The following is a 21,670-nucleotide window of genomic DNA, read 5'->3' on the forward strand; positions in this document are numbered from 1 at the left end:
ATGGGGGAGGACCTGGAGAAGTCTTGCAGTCGTGCGTGGGAGGTGGAGACCAGGGAGCAAGATAGAAGGAGGTCCTGTGAAGAGCGAAGGGTACGGGTAGGGTGGTACCTGTGAATCAGGTTGGTGAGGTAGTTAGGGGTAGTGTTGTGAATGGCTTTGTAGGTCAGGATTAGCAGTTTGAATTTGATGCGTTGGGCAATCGGGAGCCAGTGGAGGGAGAGGCAGAGGGGGGTGGCAGAGGTGGAGCGGTTGGTGAGGTGGATGAGTCTAGCTGCTGAGTTCAGGATGGTCTGGAGCGGGGAGAGCCTGCACTGGGGTAGGCTGGTGAGAAGGGAGTTGCAGTAGTCAAGGCGTGAGATAATCAGGCAGTGTACGAGTAGTTTGGTGGTGTCTGGGGTAAGGAACGTACGTATCTTGGCGATGTTGCAGAGGTGGAGCCTGCATGTGTTTGTAAGTGATTTGACATGAGGTTGGAAGGAAAGGTTAGAGCCCAGAATGATGCCAAGGACTTTGGCTTGCGGGGCGGGATTGATGGTGGTGTTGTTGGTAGTGATGGATAGGATGGGGGGGGGGTGATAGTGCCATCAATTAATGCAGCGCTTTACATATATATTATACATTCACATCAGTCCCTAACCCTCAAGGGGTGTACAATATAAGGCCCCTAACTCATATTCATACATATACATACTAGGGACAATTTAGACAGGAGCCAATTAACCTACCAGCATGTCTTTGGAGAGTGGGAGGAAACCCACACAGGCACAGAGAGAACATGCAAACTTTAAGCAGGTGGGGCCATGGTTGGGATTTGAACCAGTGATGCTAGTACTGCCAGGTGGAAGTGCTAACCATTTAGCCACTGTGCTGATGGGTGTGCCTTCCTCTTACTGGTTTCTACCAAATCTAAATTGATAGTGCTACTGGACTGATGGCAAAAATAAGCCAGAATGATGGGATTCATCTAGCCAACCACTGTTTCCTTAGCCAAGCACTTCATTATTGTTCCTCAACATCTCCTGTTCCATTGAGCTTGGGCAGCACATCTTGAAACACCTTCCTTCTTTTTAAATGTCTGCATGTGTGGAACCTTGTTGATAGTAGAACAAGCTATATCTTGTTGCTTGGCTCAGTCTTGTCATTTTGTAAGATTTATTACATTGAACTGTCTTCGGTGACCTCGGTTTGCTAGTAGAGCATGGATGTTCCTCACCAAGCTTCACTCCTCCTACACAGCCAATTCTGTGTGATTTAATGGTTGTATTTTAACCAACATTTCTCCATGCTGATGTACACCTTTTCTGCATAATTGTTTAGTTATTGGACCATTTGAGTGCAAAATCCTTAAAGTGGTTCTATAGGCATAAGGGCTTTTACCTTCACGCATAATCTGTGTCAAGGGGAAAAACCTTCAGTGTTCTTCACTCTCTCTCTCCTCACAAGGCAGATTTACAGCAGTGGGAGCCATTGGGCTTGATTTACTAAAACTGGAGAGTGCAAAATCTGGTGCAGCTGTGCATGGGAGCCAATCAGCTTCTAACTTCAGCTTGATCAATTAAAGCAGAGTTCCACTCACACTGTAAAATAATAAAAGTCAGCAGCTACTAAAGCTGCCACTCAGCAGCTACAGCGGTGTGACGTCACGCCGACCGGCGCCACGAGGGCCCCGGCAGCTATTTGCATACTCATATGGGTCAGTATTTTTCATTGCTCCTGCCTGTATCTATTTGGAATAAACACTCCTTGTCATAAGGATATCACACTATCTGGCCTCCTTTGTTCTTTGAGCTCCGGTGGGAGCCGTTTACACCTACAGAGCGGCTATTTCCAAATGTGGCAGCACTACCAAGCAGTGAGGGGTATTTGACCAGATCTGACCAGACCCACATAAGGATCCTTGATGTCTTGAGGTTATCTACTCTAAATGCGCATTGTGATTGCGTATCTGGTGAGTGCGCAATCTTTATACATCTATCAGCTCACCCACAGATCCAGCCATTGGACTTTTGAAGATCATCTGGGATCTTTTTGTACTCACGCTATAGACTGTATTTGGTTTAGTGTCCAAACACCTACTAGTCACCAATTGGTGACGTTTCTATTTGCACCTTGTTATTGAATTTTCATTTTATTGTATTTTATTGTATTTTATATGAGGATGTTTGAATACAATATGTTCATACGATTTAACGGATAATTGTAGTGCTGCACCCTGCTTTATTCTGCCACTCACCTGTCCCAGGATCCCGCGGTGTCCTCCTGCAGCCCGTTTCACCAGCTGTCTGGTGTTCCAGGCACTGGCATCTTCAGTGTGGACACCCGGATGTGACAGCTTGCGGCTTCACAGCCGGGTGCCCACTGCGCATACGCAAGTAGCGCTGCGATTCCTGAATGGCCCCGTAGTCTGGGACCTGTCACGTGTCCCAGACGACTATGGGGAGGGAGGACAACTTCCACTTCTGATCACCTAGGCTATCACAGTGGAAGTGGGAGCGGGTACTTGTCAATTTTGGGTACCCAAAGGTGCCAATCCTTAATGGAGAGCGGGGAACCAGTTTTTAAAGCAGAACTTACCCTTTTGGGTGGAGCTGCGCTTTAAGCTTTGGCAGTAAAACCTGGAAGCTGATTGGTTTCTATGCAGAGGTGCACCAGATTTTGTACTCTCCAACGTTATTAAATCAACCAGATTGACTCCTGGTGCTGTCAATCAAATCATGTGATGAGTGAGCAAGGGCGGGGCAAAACCGCGCTGTCTGTGTCTATAGTTACTTACATTTTATAAAATATATAAATTCCAGTTAATGTGTTAATCTTTATGTGTTTTTAGAATTCTCCATTTCTCAAGAAACCCTTTGAAACCTGTGCTGTGGTCGGCAATGGTGGCATTTTACTGAATAGTTTTTGTGGTGAACAAATTGATGGAATGGATTATGTATTCAGGTGAGGAAAAGGCAGTCCTCTATCTCTATCCTCTAGGACTCTATCACAGCAGCCCCAGTCCATGTAGCATCCACTGGCACTTAGAACCCATTTCGCACAAGGAAACCCAAAGTCTACAGAAAGGTCTTTACTTACAATGTCCTTGGAGCTGTCTGCAACCTATCATCCACAGGCAGGGCCATCTTTAAGGAGGGGCAAAAAGGAAAGCTGCTCTGGGCCCAGTCATTGTTGTGCCCCTACATTCCAACTGTCCTGGTTTACATTCCCTTGTCCCTTGAAGTCTTCATCCCAGACTGTGTCTGATATCTCAGTCTGAAGCAGGGGCAGACTGACCATTTGGAGGGCCCAGGGGTCAGTAGGGGGCCCCATGAGATGCCCCTGGTACCTTTTTCATAGGCTTTTTTGAGTTTGGGAAAGGACACAGGGGCCCCATGATCCCCTATTGCCCGGGAGCCCCATGAGTTGTCAGTCCGCCCCTGGTCTGAAGCGTTGTCACTTATGCTCTGCCCTATTGCCATGTACAGATGACTCACAAGTGCAGACTGTGTCGACATTTACATATAAATTCATTCATATGCAAATAGCAGCATCATTCATATGTAAATAGCGGTGGCAATGTGGCAGTCATATGTATATTATGCCCCCTCCCCGAAGGTTCCTATCATCTTTGCTGAATGCAGCCCTCTGAGGACATAAACATGGGCATGCTTGAAAGCTCTGCCTACAACTGTGATCACTGAGACTATCATCAGCCTGTTCAAACGTAAGCAGGGGCGGACTGACCATTTGGAAACTCGGACACTGCCCGAGGGCCCAGGGTCAGTAGGGGGCCCCATGAGATGCCCCTGGTACCTTTTTCATAGGCTTTTTTGAGTTTGGACAAGGACACAGGGGCCCCATGATCCCCTATTGCCCGGGGGCCCCTTGAGTTGTCAGTCCGCCCCTGAAAGTAAGCAAAGTATATGGAGGAGGAAGGGATGTACAGAGGTAGGCAGAAAAAGAATTGCAGTTTGGGGTGCACAGGTGAGCAAGGAGGGGATGTACAGAGGTAAGGCAAAGATGAGCAGAAGGGGCATGAAGAAGTAAGGTAGGGGAAGAGGTTGGAGTAGAGAGGATGGGGGAGGTTTGGGCTGCAGAGGTTAGCAGGGAAATTCAGGATGCAAAGGTGTACTGGAGGGATGGATAAAGTTGTACGCCACATGTAGGGTAGCCTATTCATTTCGATAGGTTGCCCAAAAATAGAATAGAAGTGCAGAAAAAAAGTCCCTGGTCCTTTTTCAAAATAACATCAAGCATCTAAGTGCAACAGCACCGTGAATTCTGGTGCACATGAAAACACGCACAGCAACAGATGCGTGAGGGTGTCATTAACAATGGATGACACTGCTATGTATCTGCTAAAGGGCAACACATTTTTGTGGTGTCAAGATTCGACACTGACCTCACATGCAAGGTAGGATTTTTTACTGACTAACAATGAAAGAGGAGTTTCTACACTGGCCACCAATATAAAGGGGATTTACACTGACCGCTAATGTAATAGAAGCATTCACATTGAACACCAACGTATGGAGGGATATGATGAAATGAATTAAGTACATTGTATAAGTTACAGTGACATCAGTAAAAGTTAATAACAGTTAACTCATAGTGTATGGATCAGGCTTCAGGAAAATGGCCCCTCAACATCAGGGCACAGAGTGCGATGACGTCGCCCGGCACCGTGATATGCATTAAGTCACAACCTTGTGACTTCTTCAGGCGATGGATACTGAAATTTGTTAAGAAATCATTTTGGGGAAGAAAGAGCAAGATCTGGATGAGTTAAGACCATCGGAAGTGTACTGAAGTGCCTGAAGTTCCTAAAGTGATACTAAAGTCTAGTTTTTTTTCCCTTAAAAATAACAAATATGTCATACTTACCTGCTGTGTCCAGTAGTTTGCACAGCGCATCCCGGATTCTCCTCTGCTTGGGTCCCCCGCTTCTGGTCCCTCCCTCCTGTTGGGTGCCCCCGTAGAAAACAGCTTTCTATGGGGACACCCAAGCAGACACACTCCCAATCTGCAGCTCTGCATGTCCATTCACACAGGGAGCTGAGACTCGGGCCTGCCCCCTACCTCTACTGATGGGCTCACTGGCTGAAATTGACAGCAGCATCAGGAGCCATTGGCTCCTGATGCTGCCTCAGCTGAACAGGAGTGAAAGCACCTGGAGAATCAAGGCTCTCATGAACATCACTGGATCAAAAGGGGATTCAGGTAAGTGTTAGAGGGAGCTGGGGGCTGCTAAACACAGAAGGTTTTTTACCTTCATGCATAGAATGCATGAAGGTAAAAAACCTTGAGACTTTAGAACCACTTTAAATCTATGTGATGTGGGTCACAGTTAGAAGGTGAGGGCACTCTTTGCACGGTTTGGGTTGGAGCACATGTGTAATGGTGGACATTGGTGTATTGGTCACTAAAGAAGAACTGAACTTTTATGTACATTCATGTATTCACTTGGAGTGACACAATCACTTGTAGTTTCGATCATATGAAAAACACTTTTGGACATTGCCTTTTATTCACAGATGTATGAAAATAGCTCATGTTTATTTGCGATTATATACAGCGCTGTGAACAAGTATTTTCCCCTTCCTGATTTTTTATTTTTTTGCATATTTGTCACACTTAAATAATTCAGATCATCAAACAAATTTAAATATTTTCCCAAGGAAAAACAACATTTAAATGATGATTATATGTATTAACCTCCCTAGCGGTCTGATTGTGTCCATATTTCTGTGCTCAAAGCGGTACATTTTTTTGCATGGAAATATGTTGTTTTTTTTATTGTAGGCCTGTAATTTTTAGGAAAAACTCACTGAAATCTGTCCGAACAAGAGTCTATTAAACATCCCGGGGATGATAAAATTAGAAACACAAAATCATAAATTATAATATAATAAATAATCATAAAAATAATAATATTACATTTAATTCAATAATATAATCAAACCAAAAACACTGAAATGTGAAATATAGCGCCAAGTTCGCACATCGCTGAGCTCAGTCGCAGAATCGTTTTCAGTGTCTGATGAGGAATTTCCCCCATGAATCATTATCACTCAATTCTGCAAGTGGTTCTGATTTACTATCGCTGTTCTCTAGCCGGTCTAAAACCGCGTCTGACCTAAAGGAACGCTTTTTGGACGCCATGGACATTTCTCAGTTTCCAGGCAGAAAGAACAGTAAAAATGCAGGCAGGTCCGCCGGACAAAGCACTCGGGACAAAATGTATGTGAAATGGTTTGATACAGGAATGTTATACTATGTGATTTTAGTGAATTTAGTTAATGTCACTTTTAACGTTTTTTAATTTCCCGCCAGTTCCGTCCCCCGTACGTCCCGACGTCGCAGGGAACGGAAACCCAGAAGACAGATGCCGGCATGATCTGGAGGAGATGGCCGGGGACACTGCAGGGGGGACATCGCGGGAGCGCAGGACAAGGTAAGAGAAGAACAGATCCCGGAGCAACGCTGCAGTGTATTCCCGAGTGTAGCTCGGGGGGGGTTACCGCTTTTGGTACTGAAACTTTACCCCGAGCTACACTCAGGAATACCGCCAGGGGTATCTGGGGTCACTCGGATGATGTCCCGGGGTGGCCCTGTCCCTTACATATTTAAGAACTGTCAAACCACCGGAGCAGGCAGAGGGCCAGGAGCCATCGTCGGAGGCTAATTCTTTTTTTGGGTCGGAGGCGGACATCGTGATTGCCGTTGGATCTACTGTGAAAGTGACAGCTAATTCTGTGAGCAATAGTGAAGGGAAAAAAAAGCTGGCAGTTGCATTTAAAAATCGGCACAACATACACTTTGTATTGCAAGGGAATTTGTGAAAAAAATTAGTAAACTGAGGCACTGTTTTGAATGGATTTTCATTCGTAAACCGAAAATTACGTTAACCGATAGTGCCCCATTGATAGTGTCAATAGGAGGAATGGTGCTCCATCATTGGTGTCAGTTGATGGAATAGTGCTCCATCATTGGTGTCAGTTGATGGAATAGTGCCCCAAGGGACACATAAGGGCAAGCACATCTGGCTCCTGCAGTTTGGAGACCACTGATCTAAGAGGTCAATTCCCCTCACTTTGTGGGGTTTACCTATTATTTACTTTCCAGTTTTAGTGACAGAAAGTGAAAGGAAATCCCTTAAACAGAACACAGGAAGAAATAAATATACTGGCAGGGGTCTTCCCCTCCTCACTCTACACTAGGGGTCTCCAAACTTTCTAAACAAAGGGCCAATTTACTCTCCTTCAAACTTTAAGGGGGGGGGGCAGACTGTTGTCAGTGGGAGTGGAAAATGTATCTATTTGTACAGATGTTTTTATTCGGATACAAATGGATACATTGTTGCAACCGCAAGACTTTTCATATAAAATATAATAGCAGCCTGGAATTCTTCTTCCTATTCTTCTTCTTCTTTTCTTCTTCTTCTTCCTCTTCTTCTTCTTCTTCTTCCTCTTTTTTTTCTTCTTTTTCTTCTTCTTCTTCTTCTTCTTCTTCTCCTTCTCCTTTTCCTTTTTCTTTTCCTTTTCCTTTTTCTTTTTCTTCTTCTCTTCTTTTTCTTCTTTTTCTTTTTCTTTTTTCTTCTTCTTCTTCTCCTTCTTTTTCTTCTTGTTCTTCTTTTTCTTCTTGTTCTTCTTCTTCTTTTTCTTCTTCTTCTTATTTTTCTTCCTCTTCTTTTTCTTCTTCTTGCAGGTCACGGCTCATGCGCAGATTTTTTATTGGTAAAACGATCTGCCAATTTGCCCATCATTGCCAGGAAAATCGGCCAATCGTCAAAATCGGCCACGAATTTTCCAACATGCCCGATAAAAAAAATGTTCAAAAAGCCCAAAAAACAGCCAACCAATTTATCCACTAATGGTGCGAAAAATCGGCCGATTTTCGACCCGTCTATGGCCGGCATTGGTGTCAGTGGATGGAATAGGGCCCCAAGGGCCAGATAAAGGCAAGCAAAGGGCCACATACGGCCCACAATCTGCAGTTTAAAGGCCTCTGCTCTACACAAAAGTAAAAAGAAACATTTTGCCTATAGATATACTATAAACGGAAACTGTATTGTCTTGGATCAGTTTTTCATTTTTCTTTCTTTCTTGTGTCTTTCAAATGCCCTCTGCGAACGGTTCTTTTATGTTTGGTTTCCATTTCAGCTACAGCTCCTAATCTTTGCAGGACATTGTCTTTCATTGAACAAGAAAATTAAAAAACCAGAGCAATCTATATTGCTTATTAATCATAAAACTATGTTTGAAATGGCTGTATGCTGATTACAGCATTGCTGCCCTTTGCTCTTTGTAGAATAATTTATTAATTCAAAGGAAAGTCAATTGCCAGGGGATACAATAAAATGTCAATTTCATCATTTATGTACATAAACCTTTTTCTCTCTAATCTGTTGCAGGCTTAATCTGCCTCCTCTCACAATGGCGGAACACATTGGAACGAAGTCCCATTTCATCACTTGCAACCCAAGTATACTGAGAGAAAAGTGAGATTTTCTTCTATAAAATAGGGGTTTTGAAGGAAACCGTCATAATTTAGGAGGGCCTTTGCCCCTCCACCCTTGGGCCTAATGATTGGCTGATAGACCAGAGTCTGAGGGTGGCAGGTCACATGGTCCTTCTTATCCAGAAGTGCTGGGCATTGGTACTGTGTACAAAATGGAGCACTGGCAAGGTTGGTATAGATTGGTCAGATGATGGTTTTAGAAACACTTTGTCCTACATGGGAAAGGTAACAGTGTATTTGTAGCACTACCCCCCTTAAGGGTCGCAGAAGATTTTGGTCTCCCTATAGTCCTGCATAGCCAGGCAACACGCCTTTTCCTCAGACTTGAACGTCATGTTGCATACTCGAGACAGTAAACAGTCCTTGAGCTTGTTTTTTTTTATTTTATTAGGGGATTTGATCAATGGGATAGGGGGTGTATGGGATGCCCAAGGGAAATGTATCTGAGGATAAACTCCTTAGCAACTATGTACAAGTCCATAGAAGGTTTTCTTTTCTTGGAGAGCTCTCCAGTCTTGTCTGGTGTACCACCCAAGATAGTCCTCTTCTATCCAGCTATCTGGAGGAATTCCTGGGCAAGGGGATCCAGTGTCTGCCACTCTAGGATCAAACAGTCCCGGCTAAGGAGATAATCAGGTTTCCCACCAGAGTACTCTTTTCCCCTTAGATAGCCCAGGGAGGTGTAGGATTACTTACTCAGTCTCTTTCCTTTGAGCTGGTTTAGGAAGGTGGCTGCCTTCAGGCCTTCTGCTGGGCTGGCTCCTTTCCTGGTTCTAGAGGTAGTCCTCCCTTCGGGGACCAATGAGGCTGAGCAATCCTCCTTTTTATGTCCCAGCCTGTAGGTAAGCTCTTTCCTACTGGACCCCCTCCCAGGCTCCTGCATCTCAGCCTTCCTCACATCTTCTACCCAAACTCTCTTGCTTCTGAGAAGGCTCAGTAATACTTAAGGGCTAATCTGGTCCCATACCAAGCCTTCTGCTTGGAGATTGGCCAGAGTCCCTTGAGTATGCAGACCAGCTCCTCCTCACCCCTGCCCACTGCTTCTAGAATCTTCTCCAAAATTCTACAGCAGGGGGAGGTATCAAGGAATTGATTTGCAGAGCCCCTCATCCCTGACCCAAATTTGACCCTGCTGACTCTTCCCCCAGGCTGCTACTCAGCCCTTCTAACTAAAAAATAATCAGCAAGCTCCCCCTAGCTAACCAAGTGGGTGCTGCATATGTTTGTACTAAAACTGCAGGATTTTCATGTATGAGCATTCATTACTCAGTAAAGTTATATATTTTTTGACCATTTTGAGTGATTCATATTATTTAGAAGAACATGTGTGGTCTAGTGTCAGGGAAGGCTTGCCCATAGTGCAGACAATGATACTAGACATACACAAATGCGCAGGCCAGGGAGTGTCAGGGACAGGTTGCACAGGCGTGCCTGTCACTTATACTGGTACAAAACAGGCACTAAATAGGGCTGCTGATCTACAGCATTCCATGTACTCTGTTGCCATTTCCTGTGCCTGACTTCTGTTCCTGACCTGGTTTGCCTCTGTTCATGCTTGAACGCTACCTGCCCTGACTTCAGCTTACCCCTAGAATCTGCTCTTGCCTCCTGTCTTTGTCTAATCTCCCTTACCATTGCTGACCTAGGCCTATGTCCTGACTATTCTTCTGCCTGCTGTTTATGCCTGATCTGACTGTCTGCTACTGACCAGGCATGTCTGACCCTGCATCCTGTTCATCCAGTCTGCCACAGCGCCTCCTGACCAGTATGGTCTTGCCTGGTTCTTGCCAACTGGCTCAAGCACCTACAACCTGTCACCAGCCAGCCAAGCACCTGCTAGGCTGATGCCAGCCAGCTCTGGGTCTGCTACATCTGTCGCTGTTGGCCGCCTCTGTCTCCTGGCTCATTCCCGTCGGTTACTTACCTGTGCGACTACCGGACTTACTACAGGCACTCATACCTCACCATGCTCTCGCAGCCACTGTTTCACTCCCAGTGGTTTCTGAGCTAGAGCTATAAAAAAGGCCTTCCTCTTCACATCAGGCTCTAAGACCAGGTACATGACAGCTAAAAGAGGAAAAGAAGGCAGAGCTGAAGCTCATTATGGACCACTGGAGAAGAACACGGGCAGAATTACAATCTGCTCTATACTGCCCTATCATTCAGAAGGACATGGGTGGACTAGAAGGAGATGCTGGAGCTGTTAATTGACCACTGGGAGAAAAGCAACTTGCCTTATAACCTGCTCTATTGTCATATCCACCTAGACATCCTCACAGTTGCTAGGGCAACTGAAGGATACACATCCTTGCTATCGTGAGCACATCATTCACTCAATTGAATTGCCAAAGCGATGAAAGGATCCACACATAGCCATGGTGACAAAGGTTTGACCTTATTGCCATCATGACCAAAGGTTCCATTCCATTGTCATGATGGCCATAGTACCTTGCCTTCCTGCCATAGCAAAGGAAAAATTGTGACCCAGTTACCTTGTCTCAGCAATTAAGTCTATTGCCATGGTGATCAAGCAACCAGGTCCATAGTCATGGTTTCTAAAGGACAGGGTCCATTTTTTGTGTCAATGTAGGGTTAAAATCCATTACTATGGCAGCAGAGGATTATTCCCCTTACCGTGGTGACAAAGTGTTTGGCCCATTTCCATTGCCCATTGCCATAGAGGGATTGGTACAGTTGCTCTTGGATGACTTAGCAATCAACCAAGTCCATTTTATTTTGGGGGGGTGAGCATTTTAATTTCTTTTTTTATTGTAAAGTAAATAAACTTCCATTTTCTTGTTAACTATCCTCTTAATGATTGAAGGTATGAAAGACTCTTTTCAAGGCGAAAACCTTTCATCAACCATATCAAAGATTACGGTTCTGCAATGATCGTACTGCCAGCTTTCTCCTACGTCAGTAACACAGATGTTTCCTTTCGGGTCTTTTACTCTGTAGAAGAATTCAAGTTGAAAAACAAAGTTGTCTTCTACCATCCGGATTACCTCAGCAACATTTCCAGGTACTGGAGAGCGATGGGTATTAAGGCCAGACGTCTATCTTCAGGGGTCATGTTAGTCACGGCTGCTATTGAACTGTGCGACAAAGTGACTCTCTATGGATTTTGGCCCTTTTCTAGAGACCCAGAAGGGAATGTTATCCTTCATCACTATTATGATAACAGAATCCCCAAACCCGGCTTTCACGCCATGCCAGATGAGTTCTACATCTACACAAAGATGCATTCAATGGGAGCACTCTTTCTGCAAGTTGGGAAGTGTTGAATTTATGTATTCATATAGATACTTGATTACACTTTGAACTGCAGTTCTCATGAGCCATGGAAGATCTTTTTAATTTATTCATCTACTTTTTCATTGTTTTTCACTTTTAAAAAAATTTACAGGTGGAGCCCGTCGTTGCCTGTTTTTCTTGATACCAATTTTTCTGAAGACATTGCATGTTTATGATGAAATGCATAGAGTGGAACTTCCAGTATATGTCACTTCTGGTCTGGTGGATTGCACACTGGAATACCAGCAACACGTTATAGTGTAGAACTGTGAATGCCTGACCACGTCTAATAATTGTAAGTGCAAATTTATCCTGTTCTATGTTTTAAATATACATTATTTCACCATGTGAGGCGTCCCCTTTTTTTCTTAATGTTTCTCATGTACTGCCTGGTGAATCCGGGAGGACTCAGGAGGCATTAAAGCTAATAGTCAGCAGCACTCTTGGCTACCTCACTGCTTAATCTTATATGGCTCCTGCATGAATATGGCATCCATCCCTGGCTTGGGGATATCAGAGGCATCCCTAGGGTCGGTGTCACCCGGTGCGGTAACACTTGGTGACACCCCCTCTGACGATCCCCACAGGATGGATCGGATCTGCGGATTGAGCATAATGGATCGGACTCTGATCCATTATGCTCAATCCGCAGATCCGATCCATCCTGCGGGGATTGTAGGCTTTCTTTACAACTTACCTTTTCTTGGAGCGGGTCCAGTGTCACCCTGTATAGGTTGCATGCCGACAAAAAAGAAGTTACTCGGTATACTTCGTGCCGCTACACCAAAGTTTGAGAGAGTCTGGAGTCCTTGGATACAATGCTTATAAACTTCTGCATGAAGAGTGTTTCGACGGTGACCTGAGGGGCAGACAACCTATCTCTTGCCTTGCTCTTGTTTTTCCCTATTCTCCTTTTCTTTCCTTTCTTCCTTCGATCTCTTTTTTATCTTCTTCTTTCCTTTTTCCTCCTGGAAGCATGGCTTCTACCAGAGGCCCAAGTAGCAGTATGTATTGGTTCAGCTGTATAAATTCATTTGACGTTGACTGTATGCCAGGGGAGGATGTGCTCCGCTTAGCAAGAGGTGGGCTAAACTGTTTATGCCTCTGCCCCTCACTCTATGGCACTTTAGTCAGTAATATGATAACATTGCTGTTGATAATCTTTCTTAGTGCTTTATGACTTCCACCCTGTTGGTTTACAGGTTGACTGTTGTTTGAGTTCCTATGTACCTACTATATATAGCCCGTGTGGAAATACTGCCTCTCCTTTTATGGTTGGTCACCTTAAACTGGGCCTGTAAGGTACCTCCTGGCGGCACCTCTAGCAGCCCACTGGTCAGGCTTCCCAAGAGCGCGGAGTCTAAGTTCTTGTTCACTTGTTCACCAGGGCCCCTGATGGTGGGGATGGACTTGGAGTGAACTGAAACCAGGTCGTGGCTGCTGGGTATACCCACCAGTGGTAGAGGGGTCCGCCAGAGGTCCCTGCAGAGTGACAGCCTGATGTGAGGAGGCCGGGAGACACCGATGGGATGGATGAGCGAGTACAGGGTCAGACAAGCCGAGTCGGGAGCCGTGGGGTCGGTGCGGTACAAAGCAGCGGGCAGAGAATGGTCGGGTCACATGCCAGGTCAGCAAGAGAAGATCAGATCCTACAAGAGGCATCCAGGAGAGAGGTCAGGCAAGCCAGGGGTCAGAACAGGAGAGTACAGCACAGTCAGGAACAATCCGGGTCAGCAACTTATCAGAAACACAGGTACACAGGTTCAGGAACACAGGGAGACCAAACGGCAACCAGTGACAGCTCAGGGGGATTTAAATATCGCGCCCTGCGCTGTCATTGGCGCCAGGTGCGCACCCGTGGACCCTAGTGCGCATGCGTGAGCTACGTCGCCGCGGCTGGCCAGGACCCGGCGCCCGCATCCCTGTACGAGACGGTGCACTGCGCCTGCGCCAGGACCAGCGCCGAGGCGATCCCTGACAGGGCCATTTGTTGGCTGAAGGCCTTTATACTGTTTTCTATTTTTTTGTATTATATCTAATCTCCAATAAACATTATTGAAACAGAAAATTAACAAATAAAAGAACTGATAGTTTTCATTTCCCTTTTTTGAAGATTTTATTGAACTTTCACCATTTGGCTCTAAAGTTCTTTGGAGACAATAGAGAAGCTAAGTGGAGTGATTACTGTTGGTTTTTAAGGTTGCAATGGGCTTCAAAGTGATATTAAAGCTCCGGGGGTTTTTTCATAACAAACATATTATATTTACCTGCTCTGTTTTTGCACAGAGCAGTCCCGATCCTCCTTTGCTATCTAGCAATTTGTTTGCTATGGGGGCACTGGTGCATGCTCGCTTCTTTGCCCCGATCCATGCATCCATAAGACACATAAAGCCACTGCTCAGTCCCACCTCATGCTCTATCTTCACTGGCTTTGACTGACAGTAGTGAGAGCCAATGGCTCCCGATGCTGTGTCTCAGCCTATGAGGAGAGAGACCCAGGACAGCTGGGACTCCCTTGCAAATCGCTGGATTGAGAGGAGGCTCAAGTAAGTATTAGGGGGGCTGAGGTGGAGGTGCACACAGAACGTTTTTTACCTTGCATAAACTCAATGCTGTAAGAAAACACTTTATTTTGGTCACACACAAGAATTTGACTTTTTTAAACTCCAGCTAGAATTTTCTAAACAGATTTTCTCTACTGAGAAAGGCTTTCCAAAATATTTTGGAGGGTGTATGCTGGAATGTGTGTCCATTTGTGTCCATTTTGCCAAAAGAACATTTGTGAGGTCAGGTACTGATGTTGAATGTAAAGACCTGTCTATCAATTGATGTTCTAATCCATGCTAAAGGTGTTCAGAAGGGTTGACATCAGGGCTTTATGCAGACCACTCAAGTTCCACTACACAAACTGGTAAAACCATGTCTTTATAGAGCTGGCTTTGTACACAGGGGAACAGTCATGGTGTAACAGAAAAGGACCTTTGCCAAACCACAAGGTTGGAAGACCACAAGGGGTTTATTTACTAAAGCTGGAGAGTCCAAAATCAGACTCCCTTCTGCATAGAAACCAATCAGCTTCCAGGTTTCATTGCCAAAGCTTCATTGAACAAGCTGAGGTTAGAAGCTGATTGGTTTCTATGCAGAAGGGAGTCTGATTTTGGACTCTCCGGCTTTAGTAAATAAACCCCCAATTGTCTACAATGCCTTTTTATGATGTAGCATTTAGAAGTAGCAAATACAAAAATAATATATCATATACTGTACAATCGCCACCATTTTGTAATATGATGTTATTAAAAATGACCTTTCCTTTTCAATCTGCAGGTGCTATCATTTTTTGTAAAATTCCATGCGATATGGCAGCCTGGTGGCCTTCTGTATATGGTTGGTATACCTAATGCCCACAGAAATGCAATTTCCTTCCTATGTGATTATCTCAATCATTTTCTCAGAAGTCATATTTTACGACCCCTGCAATAGGAATTTCAGTTTTGGTGAGATACTTTCCAGGTATTACCCCAATGGGGAGACCATGTACTGTAACAAATGTGAGCTTATCATTTGGCTTGTGGTTGTGGGGCAGCCCATTCACTTGAATAGGTACTGCCTGCCAAATTTGACAGGGAGATACTTTTTTCTGTGTATGTAGGCAGGTGTAGGTTGACCTCCCTACACAAGTGGTGCTGTTGTAACCACCCTGCAGGGAGAGTGGAGGAAAGGTCAAATACACATTCTACTTAGGCCTCTGTACATGTCATTGGGTGGGCTGCAGTCTGAGCAGATGCTGCCACCTGGATGACCTATGATGGCTATCTTTAGTGAGGTCAGTGCTTATAAAAAGTACTGGCTCACTGCAGTGGGTGTTATTTTTTGTGTAGTTAGGTCAGGGACAAGAACCTGCTGGTTAAGGAGAGTGTTCCTAGTGTAAGGGAGAGGTTCCAAAGGAGAAGGAACAGCACAGGAAATGGACTACCATCAGAGCTTCTTGGGGAACCTTTCTTCTACCACTTCTTTGCTGCCTACTGCTTCTCAGCTGCCCCCTGCGCCAGTTGCTGTCGGTCTCAGTGCAGCACTCACTGCAAGTACTGTATACTCTTCTGTGAGTGCTACATCTCCTGAAAATTCAACCAGTGTGTGCAGTTCCTTAACTATGCCCTACCAACCCCCACAGCCTACATAGTGCAACACAGAGCATTAAAACCCAGGCATGTGTATATCCCTGTATGACTACTATTGCAGCTTAGAGGGGTAGGTGCTTGGGGTGAGTGTTAAAAATGCACCTTAACCACCTATTTTACCGTGGTTATGTGGTGGTGATCCTCAGGATTCAAGTTGGGTATAGCCGAGGTAGTAGGATAATGACCCAGGGGACAACCCAAGGTATTTATTGAAAAACTTAGAAGAGAGGCAGGAGAGCCCTTGTTATTATATTATTATACCGGATTTACATAGTCTCAACAGTTTGTGCAGAGATTACAATACAGTTCAGCACAGAAGAAATAAGATGGGCTATAGTAAAGTAACCATGTAGAACTAATAGTTACAGTAATAGTGATTTAGAGGTATTCAAAACTGTAATTTGCATTTGGTGAAGTTGTGGTGACCCTGTTGGGTAAAGAATGCAACCTTCCTAGTACTATTATTATTATTATACAGTATTTATATAGCGCCAACAGTTTGTTCAGTGCTGTACATTATAATGGGAGACAGTACACGAGACAGTACAGTAACAATACAATACACGAGGGGTTCGAGGGCCCTGCTCCTTGGAGCTTACAATCTAGGAGGGAGGGGAGAGTGGTACAGGAGGAAATAGCTGTGGGAGATGGAGTGGTGGAAGTGCGGAGGAGATCAGCAAAACTAGAGAATATTATTGTCTCCAAGCAGGATAGGTAGCTCTTCAGGGATCCTTGAAGGAATCATCGGGAGGATATTACTGTAAGCTTTGAGAAGTAAGCTTTGAGGTTTGATAAGTAACAAAAGCCTGTTGATAGATTGAACAGCAGAGTCGCCCATTGGAATGTTTGGTGTGGCGCCTCCAGAAATGGATCTGTGTCATCGTGTTGACTAAATATAAATATTATTTATTTCACCAAAGACATATTTTTTGGCTCAAACTTGCCACTTCCTCAATTTAAGGTGATACACAGATACTGTTTACTTGTTTTTTACTGGAGCATGTCTGAGCTCCACACAGACATGTTCTAGTGAAGAACAAGGAAACAATATCTAGGACCGGAGCTCCAGAGGCATTGAGATCAACCAGCCCTTTCCTGCGTAAAGATAGGAATATTCTGCAATGGTCTAATATGTTCACATGGACTCCCACATTCCCAAGAGGAAGAAGTTTCCTGTACAGTCCAAGTTATTTCACCACTCCCCCTCCTCCTCAGTGTCCTATGGGAACTGTAGTGTTAGAGTCCATGAGTCCCATTCCATGATTGATGTTCCGAACTTTGATTCCCATGATCCTCAGCATTCTGCAAAGAAGTGACTGGAGTGAATAGTGCAACACAACATCCAGCATAGCAGTACACCGTGAAAGCAAACTGCCTGTAAAGAGGACAAAGTCTACTTCTCCATGTTTCTGTAGTCCAGCACCTAGCTACAGATAATAATAAAATCATTGCTGCCAATACTGTGCGCCTGAGTATAAAAAGTTTCACAAGAGCGTGGGAAACCTTCATAAAAGAATATCAGTTCCAACTATCACCCATCCACCAGAACAATTTATTTTCAGCACGATAATTCACATCACATCTAATCACAGCGTCATTCAGGATGTCAAATTCACTAATAAAGATAGCTTGTTCCACCATTTATAAGTGCCCTTATTATAACAAGGATAACAGATAAAACATGTCAGCTCAAACTGGCCATAGTTTGCTTGGGAATCCTTACCAAGGTCAGTGTCACAATGGTGTAGAATGTAGATCAACATGTTGTCATTTTTCTTCCTTCTTCTGTTAAAATAGAAGATAATGTTGATGTCCAAGAATTCAGAATGCATAGAAATCATATCTCAAATGAGTACTTCCTGCGGAGAGAGTCGATCAAACTCTATAAAGTGAGGATAACATAGAAATAATCCACTAGAACAAATATAAAATAATTGATTAATAGTCACTCTGACATCCCTGGAAATACATTCCCATTCAAACTCATGAGAGCTCCTTCCATATCCTCTGAGAACTTAGACCACAATTATCCAGTTTTCGGATTGCAAGTATTTTCATGGTATGAATTCTATGAACATTGTTTAAAGGCGAATGGATTTTGATATACCAACTGGAGAGATCTAAATACAATCACCAGAATCTCATATAAAGCTCATCTCTAGGCAAAGAGAAACTCCCATCCTACCCATTCTGCTCAAGCCATCTTAAAGTAGAACTAAAGGTGAAACTTTTTAGTTAGAGTGGAGAGGGATTAGAACACCTGCCAGGTTTGTATTGCTGTCTGCGTCCCTGTTAGGAACATTCGACTTCCCTATTTATCTTGTTTACTGTTGTAGCGGTACCCCTGTAGAATAGCCGCTAGATAGGATGTGTCTTCTGTTCTTTGCCTCAACCCTCTCAAGAATTTCAGCCCCTCTGACACACTTGATTGAGTGTATGAACATACAATATCACAGAAATAAACTGAAAATAGTACTTAGTACCCAGTAGTGGCACTACATCAAGGAAAACAGGCACAACAGACACTCTTTGACAAGTCCTTTATTAAAAACTAATATTAAAAAAAGTCCCCCGAAGTAGATCCAATGTCAATCATGATGCGAGCCAACATTGCTGACCCGAAAAAAAAACAAAACACTCCACTCTTGACGCTGGCTCCCGCCATTTGACAGCTGCTCTGGGATGATAGTTCTTAAATATTGTGATGACATCACAAGAGGATGGGGTAACCCCCTGTGACATCATTATATGCTGTGATTGGCCAAAGCAGTGCTCCTGACCTGTGGTCAGGTGCATTGCTTTGGCCGATCCCAATGCAATGTCAGGGTCCGATGTCTGAGTTTCCTGGAAGGTGATCAATGACAAAATGATGGCTTACCTCAGCAACAATAATTCATCTCCCCTTGGATCCAAACCTATTTCCACCTGAACTTTGACCATCCACTTTTACATCTTTATCTCTATTGGGTGCCTCAGTGGGAGAGATTATCTTGTGGGATGAGTTCCCCCCGTTGTAGATTCCCCCCCTTCACAAGCGCTTCATGTCTTTTTCCTACACTCTCTTTCTGTTCTCTCAGATTTATTTTCTTGCCCACCACAATGGCCTACAACACAATGGCCTTAATATCTCTGAGTCATCCTATGGTCACTCAGAGATGTCCTCTAGGTATACTGTCTGTTTTCTGAGTATTGTGCTTGCACCATCGTATCCCATTGCATTAAGGCAGGGGTGTCAAACTGGATGCTCTCCATCTGTTGCCAAACTACAAGTCCCATGAGGCATTGCAAGGCTGAGAGTTACAAGCTTGACTCCCAAAGGCAGAAGCATGATGGGACTTGTAGTTTCCCAACACCTAGAGGGCCCCCAGTTTGATACCCCTGCATTAAGGCATAACTTCTTTTACTCTGTCTACTATTGTTAGACCTTCAATAAACGTAGGGAAAGTTCTGCTGACCTCCTACAAATGTTTTGGTCATTTTCATTACTCTCTACCTGTTGGATCAATCTATTTAATTTTCTGGATACCCACCTGAACATTTCAGTTCCTAAAACCAAATTTATCGTTTGGTGAACTCTGCTCTACCCGAATATAAGTTGATTTATATGGGTATGGATTGGCCCAAATAGTTTACCAAAATTTTATAGCACTGGCTTGATTTTTCTGTTTTTTAATGGGCCAATGTTTCTATTGCTCAATTGTCTAGTTGTCCCCCCCTTAACTTTCAATACTCTGTTGACATTACACTGTTGACGGGTGTTCATGTCTTATTATTTGGGGAGGGAGGGCAGCGGATATTTGTGTGTTTATATGAGTGTGAATGTTTGTTGGCTTCTTAAAACCTTGTACAATATTATGTATAAGATGGCTGTGTTTCCATAGGCTCTGAATAGCCTTCTTTGCCTTTGGACATGTTGGAATGTCCATGTTAGTGTGTTTTTTTTAATAATATAATAAAACTTTAAATAGGCACCTTTTTAAAAAAAATTCAAAAATATATTTTAACAAAAAAACACAATAATAAATATATGTCCTCAGTGAAAATGCAACATACTTTCTCTATAATTGTATTTGCAGTTTTAATGCCATTATGATAATGCAGCTGTTGTTGATGAAAGTTCTTCAACGAGGTCGTCTCTGGGGTCCCTCCAATTCTAACCTTCCCTAATAATAATTAATCCCTAAAGGCCAGAAGTTACAGAGACAGGTTACAAACCCCAGTTAGGCTTATGCCAAAAGCTATATAAATTTGCCCTTGGTAGATGCTGTGTAAAGATTAATTGCATTCAGGTTCTACTTTACTGCAGGTAACCTATTTTCCTAATGGGGATATATAAGGTGGTTAGAAACAAGGCCACACCAACGGACCAACTAAGCCAAGACAGTGTGTCCAGATGAAAGACTCAACAGAAGGAGAGGAAGAAGAGGCACCAGCCTTGGCCACAATGCAGCGAGGGGTGCTGTTGAGACTTGGTCCACTCCTGCCATTGTCGCCTGATAAAATGGCTGCTCAGTCCTGCAGATTACATCGGAGGATCATAGCTCTCCTGTGTAATCACAAGGCAAATAAATGTCAGATTGACAGCATTCCAAGCTCTCAATGTAGGTATCTTTATTGCATAAAAATTATAGTACAGGGCTCTATCTGCTTGCAGCAGTGCTGGAACAAGGTAACCTAGCACCCAGGGCTAAGATGCCAAATAGTGCCCCCCCGAATGTGTGAGCATTATATGTCAGGAAAAATCCCCTCTCCACAAAAAAAATTGAACACTAATCTTCTTACCCCCTCTTCCAGTACAATTTCCCCCTCCCATCTCAAACCCTTTCTTTTTCCCAAATCACCCTTCCTTACACAAATCCCCTACCACTCAAATTCCCTTCGGAGCATAAATCCCCCCCCCCCTTCAAACCCCCCCTCTCCCAGCACAAATCCCCACTCTCCTATCACTAATCCTTTCCCCCAGGTCTCCCCTCCTAGCACCCCCCCCACCCAATCATCCCTACTAACACAAACCCCACCCTCCTAATCAGGGGCGATCTGACAACTCATGGGGCCCCTGGGCAATAGGGGATCATGGGGCCCCTGTGTCCTTGCCCAAACTCAAAAAAACCTATGAAAAGGTACCAGGAGCATCTCATGGGTCCCCCTACTGACCCCAGGCCCCCAGGCAGTGCCAGAGTTTCCAAATGGTCAGTCCTCCCCTGGTCCTAATACAAATCCCCCTTCTAGCACAATCCCCCAATCCCCACTGTACCCATCCACATGGAAGAGAAATATATTTCCAATATATTTAGAAAAAAATTGGCCTACACTAATATATTTTAACATATATTCTAAACAAATGTAAATTTAATTTAAATTATATTTTTTAAATATATTCTTCAGATTTTTTTTTACATATAAAAAAAGTAATTTTAACATATATATACATACATTTGTAAATGCAGTCCAAAAAAGTAGATTAAATGTATTTTCAAAGACATATATTTGAAAATATATTTTGAAAAATATTTTTCATATACTTTTTAATATATAAAAAATGCATTTCAACATACTATATATATATATATATATATATATATATATATATACATATATATATTTGGGAAGAATATTTTTAACATATATTTAAAATATATTTTTATTCCACGTGGGCAGGGCAGCCACCCCTTCTTCCCACCCCTTGTCCTGGCCCTGGC

The 21,670-nt window shown here is 43.8% G+C and overlaps 1 protein-coding gene across 1 annotated transcript in view; it reads left to right on the forward strand.

The window, feature by feature from the left end:
- The window catches only part of LOC149449636 (alpha-2,8-sialyltransferase 8F-like), a 29,415-nt gene extending 17,328 nt beyond the window's left edge, over window positions 1-12,087 (forward strand). Inside the window, exons 5-7 of the mRNA XM_089692975.1 lie at window positions 2,828-2,940; window positions 8,393-8,479; window positions 11,324-12,087. Of these exons, the coding sequence (XP_089549101.1) occupies window positions 2,828-2,940; window positions 8,393-8,479; window positions 11,324-11,783 (660 nt within the window). The 3' untranslated portion in view covers window positions 11,784-12,087. The remainder of the gene's footprint in view (window positions 1-2,827; window positions 2,941-8,392; window positions 8,480-11,323) is intronic.
- Window positions 12,088-21,670: the final 9,583 nt, after the last annotated feature.

This window comes from Staurois parvus, unplaced genomic scaffold (assembly GCF_062004578.1).
Source record: "Staurois parvus isolate SC_StPar_1 unplaced genomic scaffold, SC_StPar_1.0 ptg000609l, whole genome shotgun sequence".
NCBI classification, from domain to species: domain Eukaryota; kingdom Metazoa; phylum Chordata; class Amphibia; order Anura; family Ranidae; genus Staurois; species Staurois parvus.